Source organism: Acromyrmex echinatior, chromosome 10 (genome assembly GCF_024713525.1).
Source record: "Acromyrmex echinatior isolate Ae372 chromosome 10, ASM2471352v2, whole genome shotgun sequence".
NCBI classification, from domain to species: domain Eukaryota; kingdom Metazoa; phylum Arthropoda; class Insecta; order Hymenoptera; family Formicidae; genus Acromyrmex; species Acromyrmex echinatior.
Window position 1 is genome coordinate 6,315,323 of NC_141861.1, and position 22,995 is coordinate 6,338,317.

The window sequence follows — 22,995 nt, forward strand, 5'->3', positions numbered from 1 at the left end:
GCAGGCAGTGGCGGCACGTAATTAGGACGTCGCCTCGTTTCTCCTCGACGATGCTTTTTTTGTGCTTTATTTTTGCTCCTTCTCATTTCGCTCGTATATACCTACACAGATACAGATCTGTGCTCCTTTTTCGGCCTGTCTCTTTCTTTCTCCTCCCCCCCCCTCTCTTTCTCTCTCGTGATCTCGGAATTGACACGGTATACATAAAATTAGTATATATACACACACATACACGTGAGATCAACGGTATTTGTTAGCGCAAAGTCGAAGGGCCACGAAGCAGGAATGAGGAGTAGCAAGAAAAAGAGGAGAAGAAAGGGAGAAGAGCGAGACGAGTGAATCTTCTCTTCAGTGGCGAGTAACGGCCGCTGTAGGCTTTGAAGCTTCACAATAGGTCGACTTCTTACCTCAAGACGCCGCGCTGTGGAGTTCGCTTAATTAAACAAGATATCAGTGCACGCGCATCCCAGAATCCCTGACCGGGTCCTTTTCAGTCCTTTTGTACACCTTCCACTGGCTGTTCGCTCTATTTTCGCCGGATTCTTCAGCAATTCTGGACACTTAGATATGAAGTTTTCATGTACATGCTTCTTTAACAATATCTTTTTCTCGCTTTTCGTTTCTTTTCTCTTTCCCATCTCTTTTGCAATTCAGCCTTTCTTTTCTTACTATCTTGCTATTTTACTTTTTTCCATTATGTGTATCACAGCTGTGAAATCTTTTTTTCTATGCCGACGTTCTTTAATAACGCCAGCTTAAAATTGACGTTATCTTAACTTCACGATCCTTTCAGTTTTAAGTTTCTTCCTCGTAAGAAGAGAGAATTCTATACTTGACCGTCCATGTTGGAGAACGCCCTAAGATATCTCGATATCGCCTGATACACTCGGGCGATAAGTATTGCGTGCTTTGTGATTATGATATCTCCGGAGTTAACTTTGTTCAGAAGTTACTTCAGCGTTACGTCGGCGTGCATGCATTCTCGTAGCACGGGATGTATATAAAAGTTTCTTCGTTAAAAACGGACGGGTTATTCGACTAAGCGTAGTCTAATATCTTGTTGATATCTTTCTATATATACGGGATGTTTGAAATGAAAATAATGATAAAGTCTTCAGACACACAATTGATGATAGAATGACTCATCTTTAATTAAATTTAGATGAAGTTTACTATAGAAAATCTATAGAAAAAAATCTAATTCATTAATTGTTTGAACATTGAAAATCTTGCAATATGATTCTCTTCTTATTCAATTTTCTCTAATAAAATATCGAATCTAAATTCTTTCAGAAATTTATCAATTTTATCACTTTTATTTAAAATTGTATAAAACCATATTTCCCGAAGTTGAAATAGTCATGTGTCGTACAGCTTTGCTGTATCGATTTTATCAGCGTGCCATTTCATTTCGAAAGAAGATAAGGAAATTAAGCGGATACGGAAAATCTCGTCGAGAATTAATACATTCATTCTGAAAAGAGAGTTAGTATTCTACTTTAGTATTTTAATCTTTCGGGAATTGTTTAATTTTTATTACAAATTTTCATTACACTTGAAAAAGTATTTTATATGTCTCTGCCTTAATTTAAAACACAACTCAAAAACCCGAGAAATGGGAAAAAAACTGAACAGGAAATTGTTGATTAATTCAATAATATCGATACAAAGAATATATTTTTAACATGATCAAATGTAATTTTTGTTTCACAATCCTTAAAGCATCCTTTTTAAACTAAGATGATTTGGACGATTTTTTATGAAGTTAAATTAGTTCACTTTTCATGATTGATAGAATAATCTTTACTTAATTTATTCATATATGTGGTAATAATCTTTATTTAATTTATTCATATAATCGAAAATTGCATTTTTTAGTTGTGTCATTTTTTATAAAATATAAGCGATGATATTTACAATAGCAACATTTTTTTTCATTTGAACACATTTATAAATAGTATAAACTGTTAGTATAAATTTTAATAAATTACTATAAACTTTTTTTTATCGAAGTGCTATATTTTTATAAATCCGTATATATTATAGTGCTATTAACGCATGGAATACGATATCACGCAATATGATGTTTTTATTATCTTTTCGATAAGTTTAAGAAACTTGTTTAATTAGCACTCATCTCTCCAAAACTACAGCATGCTGAGAGTTAAATAACGACTGATACGCACTATACCGCAAATGTTCCCACGTTCCCATACGTTGGTCTTCTCGTTGCACAGGCTTTATCTCGCAGCTCACATTATATCACGCAAACTTTCTGGAAGTTGTACCATCTTGCAGCATTAATTGAAGGCAAGAAACATCGATGTTTGACTTCCAAGATGGCAGAGAAGATTCTCGTTATATCTTAAGACTCGAGATGAATTTATCTCCGCACTACGTATCATATCCATATTAATCTTTAGCGCTTTCTAATTTATGCGATATCTACCTCTCTCTATTATTAGATTAACTAATTTCCTCTTTCGGCTGTGAGAACATTGTCGCAGCAGGATATAAATATTAGATTTTACATTGTTTGCATTTACATATTGCAATTTGAAGCAAATGAATTAATTTTAATGCGTATAAAAAATATCGAATCTGAATATTGTTCTTTTGAAATCAAATATTAAATCATACAAATATTAAATATTATAAAAAATTACTATTTAATATTGAAAAGTTAATGGTTTACAAAAAATACAAATCACAAATTGAAAAAAAGACAATATTGCAACTTGATAATATAAAAATCATTTATTTATGAAATATTTATATGTGACAATTTTATTAAAGAAAAATGCGGCTAAGAGAAGAAACTATTTATTCCTTTCACATTTTCATAAAAAACATTTTCATAATGAATTTTTCTTTTACAACATACACGTAATATATTATATATTATATTGGAAGTGTAAAATTCAATCCAATGTGCCGTGAGTTACTTTAATGGAATGCTGTATCTCTTTTATACGTAATTGAATTAATTTTTCGGAAGTTACAGAGCGGAAGTTATAAGCGGTACGATTGAAAAGAGTTTCGCCCGCGAAACCATTCTTCTTTTTATACGATACAATTTCGAAACGGATATTTACGTCACAAGGAATGATGATTATCGTGATAGCTTTTCAGACTTGTCAAGTCGTAAAAGGTAGCGCGCACGAATTCACGTTGGCGCGTATTCCGCGTATCAATTGTACGCCGTCATTCGACCGCGTAGACACGACTTTTATGGACTTTTGCATGGGGCATTATTCCGAAACAACGACCCAATTCAGGCAGGACGTAAACGCTCCTTTTTATTGCCACTAACGAAATTTCATATTACGCTTCCTGCGCGCACGATCGTGCTGTACCACGTCACGCCGCACCGATGTGGTGCCCGACGACGCGGCACGAACATTTTCACCACACGCGAGGATTAAACCTAATCGCACTACCTATACGGTCCGCATAAATACCGGCACGATGTCCAGCCGGCTTTAGAAATTACGGTGGAAAGACGAGAGAGACCGCGTATTGTTGACCCTTGCCTCCGCGAATGACCACCGCCCGCCTTTTCTCTTTGCGAGTCATCCGAATTAGTGCCAACGGAGGATGGAGATCGTCGCCACGTGGGAATTATTTCAACAGTGTTCAATGCGATGAGAATTTATTATTAAATCGCGTGCAGTCGAAACGCCTCCGTGTCGATCGCGTGCACGCATAGAACGGTACGGCGAATATATCGATTTGCCGGGCGACCACAACCAGCCGTACCGTTGGTTACGTGCGTACGCAAACGAGGGTGGCGATGCAAAAAGATATTTCGAGAAAGCCGCTTATCGAAGGTCCTGGCTCGGATTAAAGCTGTTTGCTCGCAATTCATAAACATAGCTGAGCTCGAGGAACGACTTGGCGCGCGACCATCACCGGTTATCTTTTAAACTCGCATTGGATTTGCATTTTTTTTCGACATAAGCTCGACTTTAGTTTAATACGGTGAAAAATATTGCACTGATATGCAACCCCCTGGCTATTACTGATATACATTTGTTTCAAATCTGGCACGCTTTGTAATTTATGTAATCTCGAGTTCTTTTTCTTTTCGTATAATTGCTATAGGAAAAAATGCGTTTTTAATATGTGATACTGTAGTAATTGCTTTCTATATCAATTAAATATATTGATGTGAGCAATTGAAGGGTTTTCTAGAAAAACATTGTAACCATTATTTTGATAAAAAGTGATATTTTAATAGAAAAATGTTGCTTGTACGTTGACTACATATTTTTTTCTCATAAAATTAAAAAAATGTTTTATTTTCTATAAAATATTTAAAAAATGGAATGTTCTTCCAGGGAACTCTTCAATTATTGCAAGCAGTATATTTTTATAGCACAATTTGCGTTTAATTTTTTTACGTAAATTGTCATGTTCGAAGTATAATGGAAAGAAATCACAATGCTTACAAGTTGCTTTTCAAAAAATCGAGATTTTATAAAATGAATAAAAGAATTGTTGCGATGCAATATTAGCGCACAAAAAAATTATGACTTGAAATTATCTTCATATTTGTCAGTGTAAACAATTCCGAAAAAAATCTTAGAAGATAATATACTTCGAATATTCCATATTAAAAAAAAAAGAACGTACTACTTTAAACAGTAGAAATTTAATTAAACTAATGCGTATTACACGCGAAACGAGCATGAACTCGTGATGATGGAGAGATTTTACTATGTCGCATAAGTACCGATGCCGATGAGATGGAAAAAGTCAAGGCAATGAATGTTGGCACGCTATAGTAGAAAGAATGACCACATTTCGCACGCAATGAAATCAGAATAAACCATGGGGCAACTCTCTCTCTCTCTCTCTCTCTCTCTCTCTCTCTCTCTCTCTCTTTCATTATCATTAAATTAGATCGCTTGACAAAGAGGGATGAGCAAAGACCGACCGAGAGAATACAACCATGGAAATTGCGTTTTCTTACGTGGCGAGAAAATTTCCGTGTTTCGTGCGTCAGCGGCAAAAGAAATAACCCTCATAATTAGCCGGGCGAACCTCGAAGCTTCCGTACTAGCAGAAAAGTTTGCGCGAACGCGAGCGAATGGCGAATGGTGTATCTTAACTGCTCCTCGAGCGAAGCTACTTGCTGAAAAGAGCACGAGGGTGAAAAATTTGCATGAAATATGATCGGCATGCGGCACATATCTATGACGTACACCTTCTGCGCTGCGTAAAACATTTTGACGAGGGCCATGGCTTTTCACGACCTCGCCGTTTCATTTGCATCGAACGATGCACCTTCTTTCTCATGTGTCCTTATTTCTATATTAAGGAAGAAGCATTTCCTTTTATAATATGGATTAACATATTGCAAAAAATGTAAAGTAAGATATTTTGCGATTTAGAACGACTTTAAAAATCGATATATGTTAAACAGAATATTTTTAGTATTCGTATAAACTTAAAATATGCGATGACAATTTTAATAAAATGATTTATTTATAAAATAATTAAAATAAAAATAAATTATTTATAAATCTGAAAAAATAACGACGAACTTATTGAATAAAATTTATACATACATTTCTATTATTTATTCATAGATTCCATATGACAATAAGTTTCTCTGTAATAAATTTTCCTACAATATATTTCTCTATAGTATGATTTATAAGGCAGCTTATTATAATCTGAAATTATACGATGTTCTTAAATATTTAATTTGAGAAACACTTGGTGAATGATATTTTAATACCGTTTTTATTTACTTTTCCTTGTATTACATTCTGTAGAATGGATAGTCATATAATTCTCACAATAACAGATATAACTATCTACAAAGGAATAAATAGCTTAAGATATGAGATAATATAAAATAATATTAGAACCCAAATCACGTAAAGATTATTAGCTCATGTGTATTTAATTCTCATGAAACAGTTTGTGCACAATGAACGATCTTCTTATCTACTAAAGAACGTAGCACATTCTGTATAACAAGTAGTAAGAAGTTTGTCTTGCAGAATACATTCCGCTTGTATGTACAGACAGTGCAATTTATAGGAGCGAGTAAGAACATGGATTCACATTCATAAGTACTACTATTAAAATTCAAATTTTCCACACAGTAGACTCGGATGACCTTCGAAGAAGCTTGCTGCATCAGCGATACTCAAAATACGAATGACGAGAAATGTTCTCGTAGAGAACTTCTCTATTCCGATTGTTCTTGATTATAGCCTGCAGACAATTTCATATAATAATATTGTGCGAATGCGTTAGTGATGTAAACGAAAAGTTATGCGCCAGCGTGATCAGTTTGGTATCTGAAATTAAAGCAGACATCGGGCAACCACTGGTTCAAGCGACATACGACGATTAGCTTACGCGTATCTTCCAGCTTGCACTGCTGGTGTTCATTTACTTTCATTCGCATATACTTGTCCCCGACTTCCACCGCAGGTGTCGTCGTTTCAACACACCCTACAGCGCTCGAGACATAACTGGGACTCGTTTCCCTCGTCGTTAGATACTAGCGACGTAACGTCCCATCTCGTTAGCTAAATTTTAGACGAGGTGCAGTCGGCTTGTATGCAGACCGTCTCTATCTGCTATCTTCTTCATGGTTAATGACAGTCAGTGGACGAGTTTCCAGAAGAGAATGCACTGCTTTCGAAAAATCCACGTCGCAGACGGATCTTTTTCCTTCTCATTTTATACCTTATTTCCGTCCATGTCATTCTAGTCTTTAAATTAAAGACCACAATATCTGATGGAAAGTGCAAACTTTCCAAGGAAAGGGGAAATTTAAGAGAACTTCTTAAGAAATTGGATAAGGAAAATATTTGAGTCTCACATTTTCTATTCAATTCTTAAAATTCAACAAGTACGTTTACTATTTTACTTCGTCGTCGAGACGGAAAGTATGTTTTATAAATTTGCAGCAGAGATATTTTCATTAATCTATGTGCTTTTCATAACTCTGTGTCTTTTACGTGTAGTTAATTTTAATAATGTCAAGATTTTTAATTTTTTTTCTTACATAGATTTTTATCTCATGTAATTCACGCTGTGCGTATAAAGCAGTTCTTTCTATCTTAATAATTTATTATAATATTTGCGCCATCGAGACTTCAACTCCATTATTATTTATACAACAACCTACGTTTACGAATGCAGTACTTTACATCGTTATTATATATGTATATGCTAAGCTTGCCGGCGCGCCTCCTGCCATGTTCCCTCACAGCTGCCACGAATACTTTGTCAAGGTAAATGGTCGCGCATTCTCTCGCAAATATCAACATTAAGATTCAAATGACCGAATAATCGGGCGAATCTCGCAGGACCCGTTTCTGCGCTTAAAGGTACACGCACAGGCGAAGTGCTTCGACGAATCGTTTCTCTGCTGCCACAGGTATGCCTTTATTACGTATAATCACTGTACACATAAAAACTGTACACATATCATGCTTGCCTGCTACAAGAGGCTTTTACAACGTCATCATTAACCCTATTTTCGCTTTGCGAGAAATACTGATGTAAATTCTCCTTTAAATTATAAATCGTATACATATAATTATAAGTAATCGAAGCTGCTTTATAAATCAAAGGAGTTCTATTATAAATTGCTAGATATTAATTTAAATTAATAGTACAGAACTGTGTACTTGATTAATTGCACAGAATTTTACATGAATTTTCGAACAGATAATTTTTTTTTTAACATTACTTTTAAAAAAATTTTGAAAAAATATTTTTTTAAAAAGTGTTCTCTTTAAATCTATAGAATATAAATTTTATATTATCAAATTCTTTTTAACAGCCTGAAAATGTATTTTTAAGAACACTTATTTCGATTAATTAATTTTTATTTTTAAACATTTTATTTTTATTTGAGATATTTTTTAAATTTTTATTGCATACAATTTTGGACATTATCTATTCTTTTTTCTTATATATTTTTCTTATATATTTTTATATATTTGTTTTGTTTTTTATCAAATATCGTTAAGAAACCTCACAAACGTTAAAAATCCATCTTTTATTTGTGTAACTAATTAAAGCGCGATTGCTATTCATAGTTATGTTTGATTTGGTAATTCAGAATTAGCGATTTTCAATTAATATTATTTTCTAGCCAAAATCTGAGATTTTAATAAATTTTTATTAAAGATAATTTCAACAGAATGATAATGATTCAAAATTTAAAAATTTGCGCATCTACCAAGTTATACCAAGTGTAATACAAGTCTTGAAACTAGGAACTTTCATTTCAGAGCAAAATATATAGCGTGTGTCCAAATATATGATGTTAATCTTTTCACTTCCAGGACACAGATATGTCTCACACGTTACAAGGCCTACTTTGGGAAGCTTCCTGCATGAAACTAATATTGTAAAGTGCTCGTAAAAGATATCGCCCTTCCAAATGATAACCGAGTTCATGTCATCGCGTTAAGTTCGCGTTAGAGAATAATAGCGCAGGTGTCAAGAATATCTGAGTGAAGTATCCACGAAATATCGTTTCAATTTCATTATTTGCTTCATATCAGTCTTGTAAAGAAGAAATTTTTCTTTATTAATCCATATCGTTAACGTTATCAAAAATCTTTCCGTCTGCATCATCATCATTCGTATCGCGAGTTTGTCGAGTTTTGTACTGTACTACCGAAGTTTCTGCTGCTCGCTGACTGGCTCATAAATAGCAACTTTCGCAGCACTCTCGAGCCTTGTACTTACTTGCAAGCTTCGCTTGCCTCCTTTCCTATGTGCACAATGATATTATTGCAGCCGACGCTACTTTTCGAGATAACCGCAGCTTTCCATCCTTCTAACATAGTTTTCGCTAAGTATCATGATTACGCTTCTGAACTCGCTCAAAGTAATTCTATATTGAGTAATATAAGGTAATATGCTGCTCTCTCTCTCTGGTTGTGTAGAAGATCGATATTTCATCAACGAATTTATATGTGTATATATATATATATATATATATACATATCTGTGTGTATATATGTTCACTACTGTCAGCGCCATATATTTTGCACGGAATGTGCTTCGGGATTGAATTTTATCGAATAGTTCCAAATTTATATAATGCACCGTAGATTTTGCGATGCGCTAGATAATCTCGTGCCGCCGCTCCGTTCGTAAACCTTGTCCGAGATTCACTGCCGCGCAGTTCCCGCAAGCTTCATTTATCTTCTGGCACGTGATATGTGCGATATTGTACGCAGTTTCCAATACTTGTCGGAGCAACCAATCTCGTTGAGATATCTCATCCGAAACAAATAACTGAAACGTATGTATAGTTGAGAGACGTTTATAAGTTAATTAACACAAATCGATTAATGCAAGCATATCATAATCTTAATTTTTAAAAAGTATATTTAAACAATTTAATAAAATAAATAAATTTTGAAAATTTATCATTGTATTTATTTTATTAATTATGTATTTGAAATTAGAGTACACACTTAAAAAAATGTTTCGACTAAATCAATAAAAGAATCCAACAAGAATGGCATTTTGAAGAACAAACAGAATTTCTGATCATGATAACAGAAATTTTGTTTGGTCTCGCAAAAATGTCATTCTTGTTGGACCCCTTTGTTTAATTTAATTTAATTAAATTAATTTAAACAGAATATTTTTGAATGTAACGAATGATCGATAAAAAGAACATAATTTATCTAAAGATATAGTATTAAAATCTACTTTTTCCATGTTGGGCCACGTGAGACTATTCTTGCTGAGAAGCATGGAAAAGATAAACACGTTCCGCTCTTACTTTTTCTCAGTTACTTTTATACACCGACAACCTTTCCGTAGTGCCAATTTTCGCAGCGGACAGAAGGCAATCTCATTTCGTTTAACTGGCACCATCATTTCCGTGACCCGAATGTACCATTTGATTGTCAACGCTTTCGGTTACGAGGTCAGAGCGAAGTTCTATAGTGGCACCCGATATTTATTCGATAGTTCACAACTTTCCACGGGGTTGTCACACTAATGTGACAAGGTTATCTTCCGTCTAGACATTCGATCAGTGTCAAATCGACGTGTGATGCGGTTACTCGTGAGGAAAGCATCTGCGGCCTCGGCACGTTTTACGTTTCAATTACTCTGATAATAGCCGCTGTCTATGCGGTGGAGCACATCGCGGTTTCGACGTGTCCGAAGTCACTTTGTCCCATCGATAAACAGCAACCATCGGCGACTACCGCAACGTACCCACAGCGAAGATCCCCAGCTTCTCGCTTACGTATGTATGTGCACATTGATATCGTACTAGGTAGATCGTTACGTCTCTCTCTTTCTCTCTCCGCGGTCACCGCGGCGACTTCGTCCTCGCGTTCGCTTTTACCTAAGTGCCGTGATTACTCCCGTGACTGGAATCGAGAATTGGATCCACCGTCACGTCGTATTGCAATACGAAGTACGTAGAGTTGGGGCTATCACCAACGCTACTTGGGCAGAATTCCAAACAGGATTGGATCTCTTTTGCGATGCATGTCTGTTTATCGAAGTGGTCGTCGGCATTAGGACCAACATGGGCTGAGAATATAAATATGTAGAAATAAAAAGAGTCAAAGGTGTCACTTGGTAAAATTTTTCACATCAAATTAAAAATATTTGCTAATGGAATATAAATCTGTCGTGTCAATCAGAGAATGTCTTCGAGAAAAGAATAATGATCTATACTACTGCTAAATAATTTTGAAAACCTATTACAAAATTATCTTTTTTTTTTTAAATTATGTATGCGTATTAAAAGGAATTGTAGATTTTACAGAATTTGTAAAATTATGTTATCTTAATGTATTATTAAAAATTATATCATTATAACACCTTATTTATTTTCAAAATAAATAAAAACAAATCATCATAGCAACTTTCAAATATTTGATATTGCGCCGAATAAATTTCACACAGTAAACTTTTATCAAAATTCGATTAATATTAATATATAATATGGGAGAGAGCACATTGGATTAATATTAATTCATTAGATTATCTGTAAAAGCTGGGCGATGCATAATAATATACTTTCATAACCGAGTTATTTTAGTAATCTATAGTTATTTTAATTGAGCGCACATGCATGTTCATTACACGTAACTTTGGAAACGATATTCTACATGTAGCTCCGTAGTTCAATCCAGTAGTAACCTTATTCGCGGGTACCGTGTCCTCCGGCGATCTGAGAGGATCCGGCAAGCACTGGCAAGCAGACGGATGAGCAAATTGCATATTACCCCGGCCATGAAATCGCAAGCTGTATAATCGCATTTCGCATGTTATAACTTATAATTACTATATTAATAGATCTCTGGCGTACATCGTACGTTGACTACGCAAACTTTTGGCGAGAAATTCGATTCTTTTTTACAAAGTCTTTTTTAACGAAGTTAGAAAAGTCCTTGCAAAAAGGATTTCTTTTATTAAGCTACATTAAGTTACATTACACAAAAGCTAGTTAACGGCGTACTTTTTCGAGAAGGTAAATTTAACCGCGCGCTTGTCTCATGGTATACGTATACTTTTCTTGCAAGAAAAATAATAAAATTGATAATTTGCATCCTCATACACATAAACCGCCATAGGTATGTCCGGTTGTCTCTATCACCTGAAACGCGATTATCGTGTTTCGCGCGGAATAGCGTTATTACCGAGAAACAAATCGCAGCAGTTTAACGTCGCCAGTGCCGTTACTCGACCATGTTCGTAAATCGATTCGGATCTTGATAAGGGTCGCACGGGGAGGCGATCCGGATGAGTCCCGCCAGTTCGATCCGGCGGGAACGACCACTGTCGTTGCGCCGAACGAAGGTCTCGAAGGTGCATTCCATGCAACTGCCGGCGGCCTGTTACGGCGATCCTGTGCCGCAGGGCGTTCCCCGGTAGGAGTCTACGGAGTTGGCTAGATGACCAGATTACAGGTTTCTCTCGGTGCAGGAAGTCGTGAGATTCTTAATTGCGTTTGTCACGAGGCTACGCGGCGGGCGTATCTGTCTCGGTGCGGCGAGGTGCGGCGGCTTTCCTTCTCTCTTTTTCTTTCTCCGGGACCGCGTTGGGGCAATAACAATGCTGGGATAAATTAACCGGTAGGCGGCACAGCGTGGCTGACTGAGAGTAGCTATAAACCGATCCTGTAAGGAGAGTCCGCCCCAGGTGGCCAGTTAACTGCTTAGCCTTAAAAATATACATGCTCTGACCCTTCTCCACCCCCGCATCACCTCTCCCCGTGCCATTTCCTCCTCTCGTGCTTTCTAACTGCTCCTCGCTCCTTTCGCGTTCGATCGCACGTGAGCGGTCCATCCCCTCGGACACCATCCTTCGTTCCAGCCAACGGATCTTCCCGTACACAAGCATGCCGTACGTTCCGCCATTTATCCCAGACCGCGTGGATTGCGATAGGTTTATTGTGATTTACGTAACGGTGAAGGAGAACGATCGCTTAATCTTTCGCGCCCTATACCTGGTCGTCCTGGAAGGGGACCGGAAGGGACGGCAGAGTCGCACAGGTCGGACGCTAACTGATGGAAATCAACAGCGTACTAAGACGCACGTTCGCATACTCGCAATCGCAACATTTATTTCCAGACAAGATGTATTACCATGTCGATCTTACCGCGGTAGATGAATGAGCAAAATTGTTTCTCGGAGCGACTGCTATTTGTATCTGTAAACCGCCGCGTGCTCCTTAGCTCGCGATGAGGCAAGAATGTAAGTGTAATAGGATCCCCTCGTTATCATATGGAATATTCGTTGCACGTAATTAGCGTGGGAATTCCTCAGATTGCTTAATATTCGTTTAATCGAGAGTTCACAACACGATTTTTTCGCAATATTCAACGATCTTTTAGATTATCCTGAAATATTTAAATTTATCACGGATAGAATGGTTTTCCTGAAGTATCTAGAATTTTAGCCAAATGCAGATCTGAAAATAATTTTGTTGAACTATTAAAATAATTATGTAGAACGTTCAAACTGATCGCTGGCATGTCAAAACTTGCAACATTGTTTATCATGCCTGAATTTTTCTTAAATATAATATAAGTGTAATAACATAATTTGTAATAACATAATTACTTGTATAGGGATTGAAAGTGACACGTTACTTGTAATGTTACTCTTTTGTAATAATGATTTAATATTGAAGTTATAACTTTTCATGACGGTAATGCCAGGATTGAAACTTTCATTTTTGAAAAATAACTCTTTACTATTATCCGTTACTCATTAAAAAGTAACTTATTATACTTTACTCCTTATATAAATTCAACAATTAATTAATTTATTTGGACGGTCCAACAAAATTATTTTTAAATCTACTGTATCTACATTTTTAGATAAGTCCTTTAATAAATTTATTCTTTCTACGTAGATTGTATAAATAAACGAATATATCTTGTTATTATCAAGTAAAAATAATAGAAATAAAAATAAAATATCAATTGTAATAGATTATGTGGACAGTACAATGACATTAGATTGCGATGTAATTCTAACCGAGAGAACAAAAAGTCCGAAATTAAGACATAAAGCGTCTAAAGGAGTCTTTTAGTCTCTTCATTTCCGGACATGCGTGTTGTTTGGGAAGATAACTATAATACAAAGAGATATGACAATATATAGATATCTCTTTGTATTATTCTTCTTCCATGGCATACCATAAGGGGCAATAATCCGCGATAACATCGTCATATCGAAAGATTACATAGAGACTTCGTGAGAGATTCGCGGATAAGAGATGCGTTTAAAACGCATCTCCGGGGTTTTGGAATTTCTTTGATTATTCTGCTTCGCCGTCCGCTCCAGAAGAAAAAGTCAACATCGCGCCGGTAAACAGGGGAGCGACGTAAATTCTCAGCCTTGTCTCTAGGTATTATTCAGGCTTAGTGGATGCTACGGCCGCTACCGTGGAGCAAGCTCAGTCTGCGAGCACAAACAAACGGTTCTAATCCGTTTAACATAAATACCACGTGGTTTAATTAAATCGCATACCGCAAGGTAATCGTCCCGACGTTGCGTCTGCAGAACACGGCTTTTTCTCTTCCTTAGGCATCGAGATTACCGCAGGATGGGTCGATATTTGTTCACAACGGGACGCTTCTTCATTCGATGAAGGATATAAACTTGAGCTAAAGAGGATAAAAGGATAAAGCTTAGAGGAAAAAGGTTAACTTCTCGTATTAACTCCTTTATATATTGAAAAAATTGTCCAAAGAATATAATTAAAATTATTCTAATTATAATAGATGTATTATCGAATAATTGGCTCTTTAAATAATAATTATAGAATAGATGGAGAGCACTGCCTAGTTGAAATATTATATTTAACAGTTTTGTTGCAAATAAAATTAGGTCTATATCTTTTTCTCAGCGTGTCATAATTTACGATATTCTAATCACGATTTTTTATTAATCATCGATAAAAATCGATAACTCATTAATTTTTAACGAGATACGTGAAGCGTTCTAGTTTATGAGCGTTCATCTATATTAGCATATTAATACCTCTTTACGTGACTTACTCAGAAATTTGACATTTTAAGACTTTGTCAAATTGATGAATTTTATAAGAGTAGTTTCTATACTTAAATCTTTTAAGAGAGAAGAATTAAGAAATGCAATATGAAAAAGAGTAAGAGAACCTGAACCTTATTCGAAACACATAAATAAAGAATTTTAATATAAAAGATGATGAAAAATTGTTGTCTTTGTGGAAAAAATTTCAGTATCGACATTCTATATGATAACACAGAACAATATTGTTTCAGCACTTAATAATATTTTATTCTTTATACATTGCATCATAACGCTCCGCAATTTCAATTTTGAAAGCACATTTCTTTACCGGAAATATATGTACTATCCATGTAAAATGCAACGGTACAATCATTACAAATGTTCTCTTATCTCTGTACCACTTCAGTAACAATGTCTTGAAGAGACTGTGTGAAATAATTTCTGTAGACCGCATTTACAGAGTATCAACGCGATAATTTTCATCGTAAACCGTTTCTCTCTACAGTGACGGTTCGTGTAAGACGACGCTACAGCAATAACGAAAACGACGACGACGACGATGACGACAGTGAAGACAGCGCTTAAAATAGTAAGGAAAGGGAGATGAATTTCTCTACTCAGGCTAATCTCGTAGAAGAGGTGGTCCTTTGTAAATACTTTGAGAGCTTTGTCTTCAAGTTACTGCGGGAACGAAACTCTCAGACTTCTACTTAATCATTCGACTAACGCAGCGCTCGTAACGTCGCCCGTTTCGCCCGCACGATTAGAATCTCGCGTTACGTTTTTCCAAAATACACGACGTCGTTGTACTTCCTCCTCTTCTTCTTTCACTCTCTTCCCGCGGGACTGAAGAACGAGAAATTGACGATCTCCATGGCGACCCTCTCCGCGTCCTGAATATCTTATGCACGAGCCCCATTAGCGGCAGAGGAACGTCGCGAGAATAAATGGCAGCCGCTTTTAAGGAGCTCGACATTCTATAGAATAGGAGACGCTCTATGAAAAGGAATGTTACACCTCCGTACAAAAATATATCCGCGCGAAGGCGCATTTCCACGACGATTGCAATAAACTATTGCGAGAATCTCTACAAACGATCATTTGTAATCAATGTCTCGACTATGACTACAATGGTTCTCATTATTTTATAACGTTTGCATAAATTGAATTCTCCGCGTGAAAGTAATTTACGTGATGTTATATCGTAGAAGAGAAGACAGATAAACGGGTAGAAGATAAGGAAATATATAAAATGAGAAAGAAATACATTGGAATATGACTTCAACTTTCTCAAATTAATATAAAAATTTTTAATATGCAATATTTTTATTTGTAAACTTTATTCTGTTTTAAATTCTATATTTTTTTCAAAAACATGACTTTCGCTGTGTATCTTGCATTTCTATTTTTTCTTTTTCTTTTGTAAGATTAAACAGAAAAATATAACGTTACTAATGTAAATGTACTCTTTAACAATATTCAGTTAATTAATGACAATTACGTTATTATCATAATTACATCTTAATAATCTCAATTGTGCTTTATTTTTTACAGGTAGACACACCTGACAGTGTTTTGCAAAGCGGTTTGGGTCTCGGACCTGACATGGGACACACGATTCTCCGTTCGATGGTGGATCCTCGAGATTATGATCGATTGAGATACCTACAGATGAACGGCGGTCAACCAAATAGTTTCGAAGAAACCATTCACAGGGTAAACCATATTTCATTTATATATTTTGTAAAATGATGCTTAAAGCCACTAAATGTATTTTAAGTTATAAGTTAATATTTTATGCATTTCACTTGCCTTTTATTCTTTTCGATATCAGATAACTCTTAAAATATTTTTTTATTGAAAAGTGAAGATGGATAATATATAATAAGTTTCCGTTAGACTTCTTGAGTAAAAACTACGCTTGCTCTTATACAATCGTGATTCTTGAATTCACTTGAAATGCTCCAAGTTACTCCCGCTGCAAGAAGTCGCTTTACCGCCGATAAAACCTTTTTAAACGAAACTTAAGAACGCTTCCATCCCTTGCATTTTTCAGCTGAAAGTTCAAGAGGCGCTGCGAAAGAAAGAGCGGTTTCACAAAGAGCATGAGGAGGTGAGTGCACGTCTTATATAAGTCAATCTCTATCGTCCTAGTCTATAATGAAATTTTTGTCTTCGGTTTTTGCTAACGAACTTACTTGTAAAGGAACTCGCGGAGACGAAAGAATGCCAAAAATCACCAATGATCGCAGTCGCGTTTGCGCTCCGTTCGATCCCGCCTGACAAGGCTACGTTCAGAAACTTCACTTTATTTTATCTTTGTTTAACATTCGGTAAACAGTAAGGCTGAAATAGACACATAGGTGCACCCAGGTGAAGTTTCTGAGCGCAACCTAAATAAAGAGTTGCCCTTGTTTCCGTTCACTTTAAATTACTAAATGACGCTTCCGTTAAGGATATATCTCGCACCGCATTGTGTGCGACGAACACACTCACGTCCCGCGTTTCGCGTTAGAGCGACAATTTTCGTTATCATGCGTAACCGATCGCGATAAGGATGATGGGAGGAAGTCTTATCATGATTAAACCCAACCCGCGTGCCCCATTTATTTTCTTCCCGCGGTTCCCTCCCCGTACATTGCCTGGATCAACGGCAACCCTCTTCCCGTCGTTCGACTGATATTGGCCCTGGGAGCCGGTAGCCTTATCCGATACAATCCTGCCTCCCGCATCGGAATTCTCGCAGGACGAAATTTGCATGTATGTGCTATCACCAAGGCCCCCCTTTACCTTGACTCCCTCTACGTCTTCCTCCGTTCCAAGTGCGTACGAGCTCGTTTCTCGTCATACCCTCCCTACTAACCCCCTTCTTTAGACTGTCTTTCGCCAACTTGATACCTCTCATTATGCAAAGCAGCCAGATCAACATGATATCATCATAATCGTCAATGCGTACCGCAACGTTGCGTCGTGAATTCCTTATGCACGATCTCTCGCGATATACGCGTGCGGGTTTTTTCTGCTTTTCTTATTTTCCCTCGTGTGGTTTTGCGTCGTATACCCGTCCAGCATGAGATTTCTGCCTCTCTTCTTCTTGTCTTGTACGTACAATCACGGACTATAAACTATAATTGGCACATTGCGTGTTATAGCGACATTATTTCAGCAAGTTTAATATAGCTTACACTGTTTACTGCTGATTATTTTATACAAGGATGATTTTGTTGAAGAATCTAAAAATTCAACAAGATACCGACCTAAAAATAATTTTATTGGACTATCACGATAATTATGTAGAACTCTCAAACATGAAGAATGCTGCAAAAAGTTTTGATAGTTTTAGCTTAGATATCCTACATAATTATTTTAAAGATCCAATAAAGTTATTTTCAGATCTGTATCTAGTTAAATTTTTAGCAAATCTTTCCGTATAGTTATTTAATAAAATAAAGAATGATTAATTAGGAAAAAAAGAGGAAATATTTAATCAATGCACAGCATTAAACGATAAAATTTGATGAAGCGTTGGACTTAAAAATTTTAGTAAGGAAATGTAGAAAGTTGCAGAAATTATCAGAACGACATAACTTCTCAATAAAATTGATGAGCTAATTCTTAACGAAGGTTCCCTGAAAATTTTAATAAGCAACCCTTTTCACTGTTCCGTTTATCCGATCTGACGTCTTCTAAGATTAACTTTGATAAGCAATACCCTTTTCAATATTTAATGATAATTTTTGGTATAAAATTTATCATCGTTAATTTATCTGCGATATAATGAATATGTATATAAAAGAGAAACCACGGGACAGACTAAATTAACTACTTGAAAGAGGTACTCGGGATAATGTCGCGACCGCGCGGTTTTATTAAAAAATTAACTCCGTTAAAAAGTTAGCCGCACGTATAAAAATCGAAGTCTTTCTTCTCAGTTTATCTTATCTACGATGCTATTATTTGTTGGCCATATTCTGTACTATCGTAATTCTGCAATATTTTCCGATAAAAGAATTAAATTTTTGAGAACTATACAAACATAAAATATTTTTATTGTAATTTATAAAATATGTAAATACATATTAACACATGTATGTTTACACGGAAAGAATGATTTTGTTTAAAAACTTTACAATTTTGCTGGATCAGATAAACAAATAATTTTTTGGACAATAAAATAATTTTGTTGAAAACTCCAACTGTTTATTAGAATATCAAAATTCATTTGTAGCGCTGCTCAGCATTTTTTAATTTTCAATCAAATTATTTTTATGATAAAAAAAATTGATTTCAGATCCAGTCAAAATTTTACATTTTTCAACAAAATCATTCTTTTCATGTAAATGCAAGGATATATAAACAGAATATATGTATAGGACTTTCATAAAATTGAATTTTACATTGATATATAATAAAATAAAATCTTGTTCTTTTTCAAATTTAAAATAAAATTTATTTTAATGACATTTCAAATTGCTGTATCAAGATATTTGATGTTGCGTTTAATCAATTTTCATTAAAATAAAATATATTTGAAATTGACCGAAGAATTTTCTCTGCGTAGAAAATAACACGGTGAATATTTTGCAAATTCAAAAGATACCCAGTAATGAAGGAAAAGTGGCAGTTTTAACGTAAAACGGGACCGTTTTGATGCAATCATGTGTATCGTGTGGCTCATGCATAATACGGGTGCACGCGTATGCGCATAACGCGTTGCTTCACGCGAGAGAACACTCGAGCGACGCATTACACACGCTTCGCACGTAACAACATCGAGAGTAACACTATGCCGTGGTGCAGCGCAGCTTGCAGCTCGTTACGTGTGTCGCGTATCCTCGAGAATCTCCATACAAGAAGAGACTCTCTCTCTCTTTCTTTCTCTTTCCTCTACCATCGCTGCTTGTAAAAACTGCCCATTAGAGGGAAAGATCGCACGCGTAAAAGTAGACGGCGCGAACATCGTAACTGGGTGCACGAGCTGGGAGTTTTAATTACGTGGACGTAAGCTTTGTGAAATTCTGCGAAGTTTTAAAAGAGGAGGGGCGCGAGAGGAGGGCCACTGGAAATTGCCGAAAACCGGTGGCATCACGAGCCGTGCGAATCCGGGGGTGCGACAATTCGGAAGGGGGAGAGGGGTGAGAATGAGAAAAGGGCGGAGATACCGAAGGAGAGTCCGTTGGAAGAAATAAAGCAGCCATGTTCCTTTTGAGCAATATGGAAATAAAGGTCGCTATCCGTGTTAAAGTTTTAGTGTCACCTCCGCGGGTTTATTGCTCCCTAGAGAATCTCCTTCTTTTTCTTTCTAATCCTTCTCCCTGTCATCCTTCCTGTTCTCTCTTCTCGTTGCTCCTGCTTCTTATCCCTCGCTTTAGCCTCAACTTCGGTTCGGTAGGGACCGACCAGCCGCAGGCGACCACCTCAACAATCTCCTTCTCTTTCTCATCTTCTTCCGCCCTGACTGCTATTCCGGTCTTTTTTCTCGCCCAGGAAACAACCTTCGACCGGACTGTCCCTCATCAGGACATTACGTCTGCAGCATCCTGATCGATAATCGCTTTTCGTTTTGTTCCACCGATTACCGAGGACTCGCGGTCATCGACCGTAGAGAAACCGCGATACATGTACACAGTTCTCTTTATCCTTTCTTCCATCTCTTTGCCTCGCCGTATGGTTGCGAAGATCTGAAAAACATCGATGGTGGTCCAACACTGACCGGATAACGGCGATTATCCGCCGTGAAAGAACCTGCGCATGTAAGTTCTCGGTAATACCATTTAGATTACACGTGATTACGCTACCGGTGGCAGGGCATCTCCCGGCATGAAATTCAGTCCTTAGGCGCGCCATTACTTCAATTAGCTACTTACGTAGAAAAGCAATTTGCGTAGAAGCAATATCTGGACATGCTGCAAAGTTTAATAAAAGATTCTGATGTATTTAAATAACATTTTATAGATTTTAAAGTTACATCAGGGATTTCAAGGATTAAACCTAATCATTGCACAACTTTGCGAACTTGATCTAAGAAGAAGACATAAAAATCAACTTACAAATACTCCTACTATGTAATGAGAAATCTCAGATAATGAGTTCTCTTCTGCATCGATTACATCGGGGACATCATCTTCACTTAATTATATATCTTCGTATACAATATAATTTTTCAAATATATAACAGTGTATCTTTGATGACAATTCGAAAATTTTCTTTTATTTCTCATTAAATAAATAATGAGAATAACAAATTTTTCGTAACATCAAATTTATTTTAGTACGATTTTTAATCGGCGATTGTATCCCGTGATCAATCTTTCAAGCGTTCGCCATCGATGCTTACGGGATTACGTTGGATCAACGAAAGCAATTCCGCAGCATGCAAACACTAGAGCGAACGCGGCTAATTGCAGTTTTAATCACAATGCCGGATAAACGTTTACTCACGACGTCGACATTGTGCTGTTTCAGATACTGAGGGATATCCGGCAGGGTTTAATGCAGCTAGGACGAGACGGACGGGGTCAGCTCCCTGGGGGTAAGTACATCAAGGACTAACCTCCCGCTAGTTGTCGCCTCGTCTCTCCACGACCTATAACCCGCCCTCTCTTGCTCTCTGTCCGTGTATGTATAGGCGCGTACGTGAGTACGGAAATGTAAACGTGTGTGTACACGTTGAACAAAACGTGCACGTGCCACAGCCGGTATGAGAATCGACTCCCAAATGCCTGACACCTCGTATGTGTAGCTGCTCACTCTCGCGAGACTCATTTTGAGCATTCGTTTCCTGATGGCTCCCTTCGTAATCTTTCGCGAAATCTCGCTCTCCGTAGCCTCAGCTTTTTGCGATAAAATGGAGACGTACCAGAATGATTCCTACGCCTCGCAAAAAGGTGTTTGTACTGGAAAAGAAGAAGGAAAAAACTTTTGATTTAGGGTTTGTTTAATTAACATTGAATGTTAAATATAAGATGACATAGAATATAAATAATAATGCAAGTTAAAATATAATAACAAGCGTTCTTTGAAAATCTAGATTGTAAGGTCATATGGTTTATATTATTTAAAGAACTTATTAAAATGTAAATTGAAAAATTATTTAATTATATTTAATAATTATTTAAATACACAGAAGATAAGTACGATTAATATTTTATTCATCATTATTATTTTTAAACGATAAAACTTATTGACATTAATCATATTAGCTATCATTCTTAACTGTATTACTTTTATTATTGTGAGAATATATGCTAAGAGGAAGTAAATAGTTAAATGTAATTTTACTAAAAGCTTGTTTCACATAATTTGTGACGTTTATTTATATTTTATTAAAAATATCGGAGAAATTCTCAAACATTTAAAATTAAATAATGAAACAAAGAAGAAGTACTTATAAAATTAATAACATGTGAATTTATATATTTATATATTTTAATATTTTATACATGAGAATTATTAAAGATAGATAATTACAACGTCTAATGTTATTTCATATATTCCATGAATATGTTCTTTATTTGTCGATTTATCATTAATGTAGTTGTTTTATTTCCTATGCACAAAGCTGCTTCAGCACGTCGCGAACGGGATGCGACTAATCTCGTTATTGTTAGTACCCGCCATCTTCATTTTCCAATCCTCTTTGCTACCTACTTCTCTCTTACACTTTCTCTTCCTCTCTCTTCCTTTACATAATGACATGCACACTTTTGTCATTCCCAGGTTTCTATACTAGAAGTAGATCCAAATTCAAATTAAAGTAATTTTAATATTAAATGTAATTTTACTCAGTACATTCATGATTAATATTTTAAATCCTATAATTGTTAACACATTTTTGAAGATTTTAGTACATCATTAGGACATAATACACAAACATTCATTTATTTTTAAATTAACAAACTTGCAATTTTTGTTTATTTTTTATATTCTTTTAATATATTTTAGATTAAAAATATTATCTTTTAAAAATATTATTCTTTTTGAATGCTATCTTTCTAACGGTATTTTAATTTAAAATTATTGAAATTTTTTTTCTAAGTTTTTGCAAAATTTGATAGGATGCCTCACACACAAAAATTAATTATATTTATTTTATTTTAATTTTTAATCGAGAATTAGAATTATTAATTTGCAAGTCAATATTCGTAAATCAGAAAACAAAACAATGATTTGTAGATGACACGTACATGTACGACGAAGACGCGCGATGCGGAGGTGCAGGTAGTTTAGGTCCTGGACCAGGCGGTCATTGGTATGACGAACCACCTTATGAATCAGATCCCGAAGACTTTCTTATGGGAGCCAGTGGCGGTCCAGTACCTACCGCAACTATTCAAAACGGAAGGTAATGTTTTCGCAATTTAAAATAAGAATAAATCTGAATTATTGAATATATAGACATTTTTTTTATAAGCTTTGGGTATGTGCAGAACATAAAAAAATATTAAATTCATATTTTTTTAT

At 35.8% G+C, this 22,995-nt stretch overlaps 1 protein-coding gene across 6 annotated transcripts in view; it reads left to right on the forward strand.

Moving 5' to 3' along the window:
• The window catches only part of LOC105150439 (uncharacterized), a 364,524-nt gene that overhangs the window by 327,329 nt on the left and 14,200 nt on the right, over nucleotides 1-22,995 (forward strand). For all 6 annotated transcript variants that reach the window (XM_087410153.1, XM_087410155.1, XM_087410154.1 and 3 more), the window contains exons 6-9: nucleotides 16,087-16,248; nucleotides 16,589-16,645; nucleotides 20,998-21,064; nucleotides 22,708-22,876. In XM_087410153.1, the coding sequence (XP_087266279.1) occupies nucleotides 16,087-16,248; nucleotides 16,589-16,645; nucleotides 20,998-21,064; nucleotides 22,708-22,876 (455 nt within the window). The remainder of the gene's footprint in view (nucleotides 1-16,086; nucleotides 16,249-16,588; nucleotides 16,646-20,997; nucleotides 21,065-22,707; nucleotides 22,877-22,995) is intronic.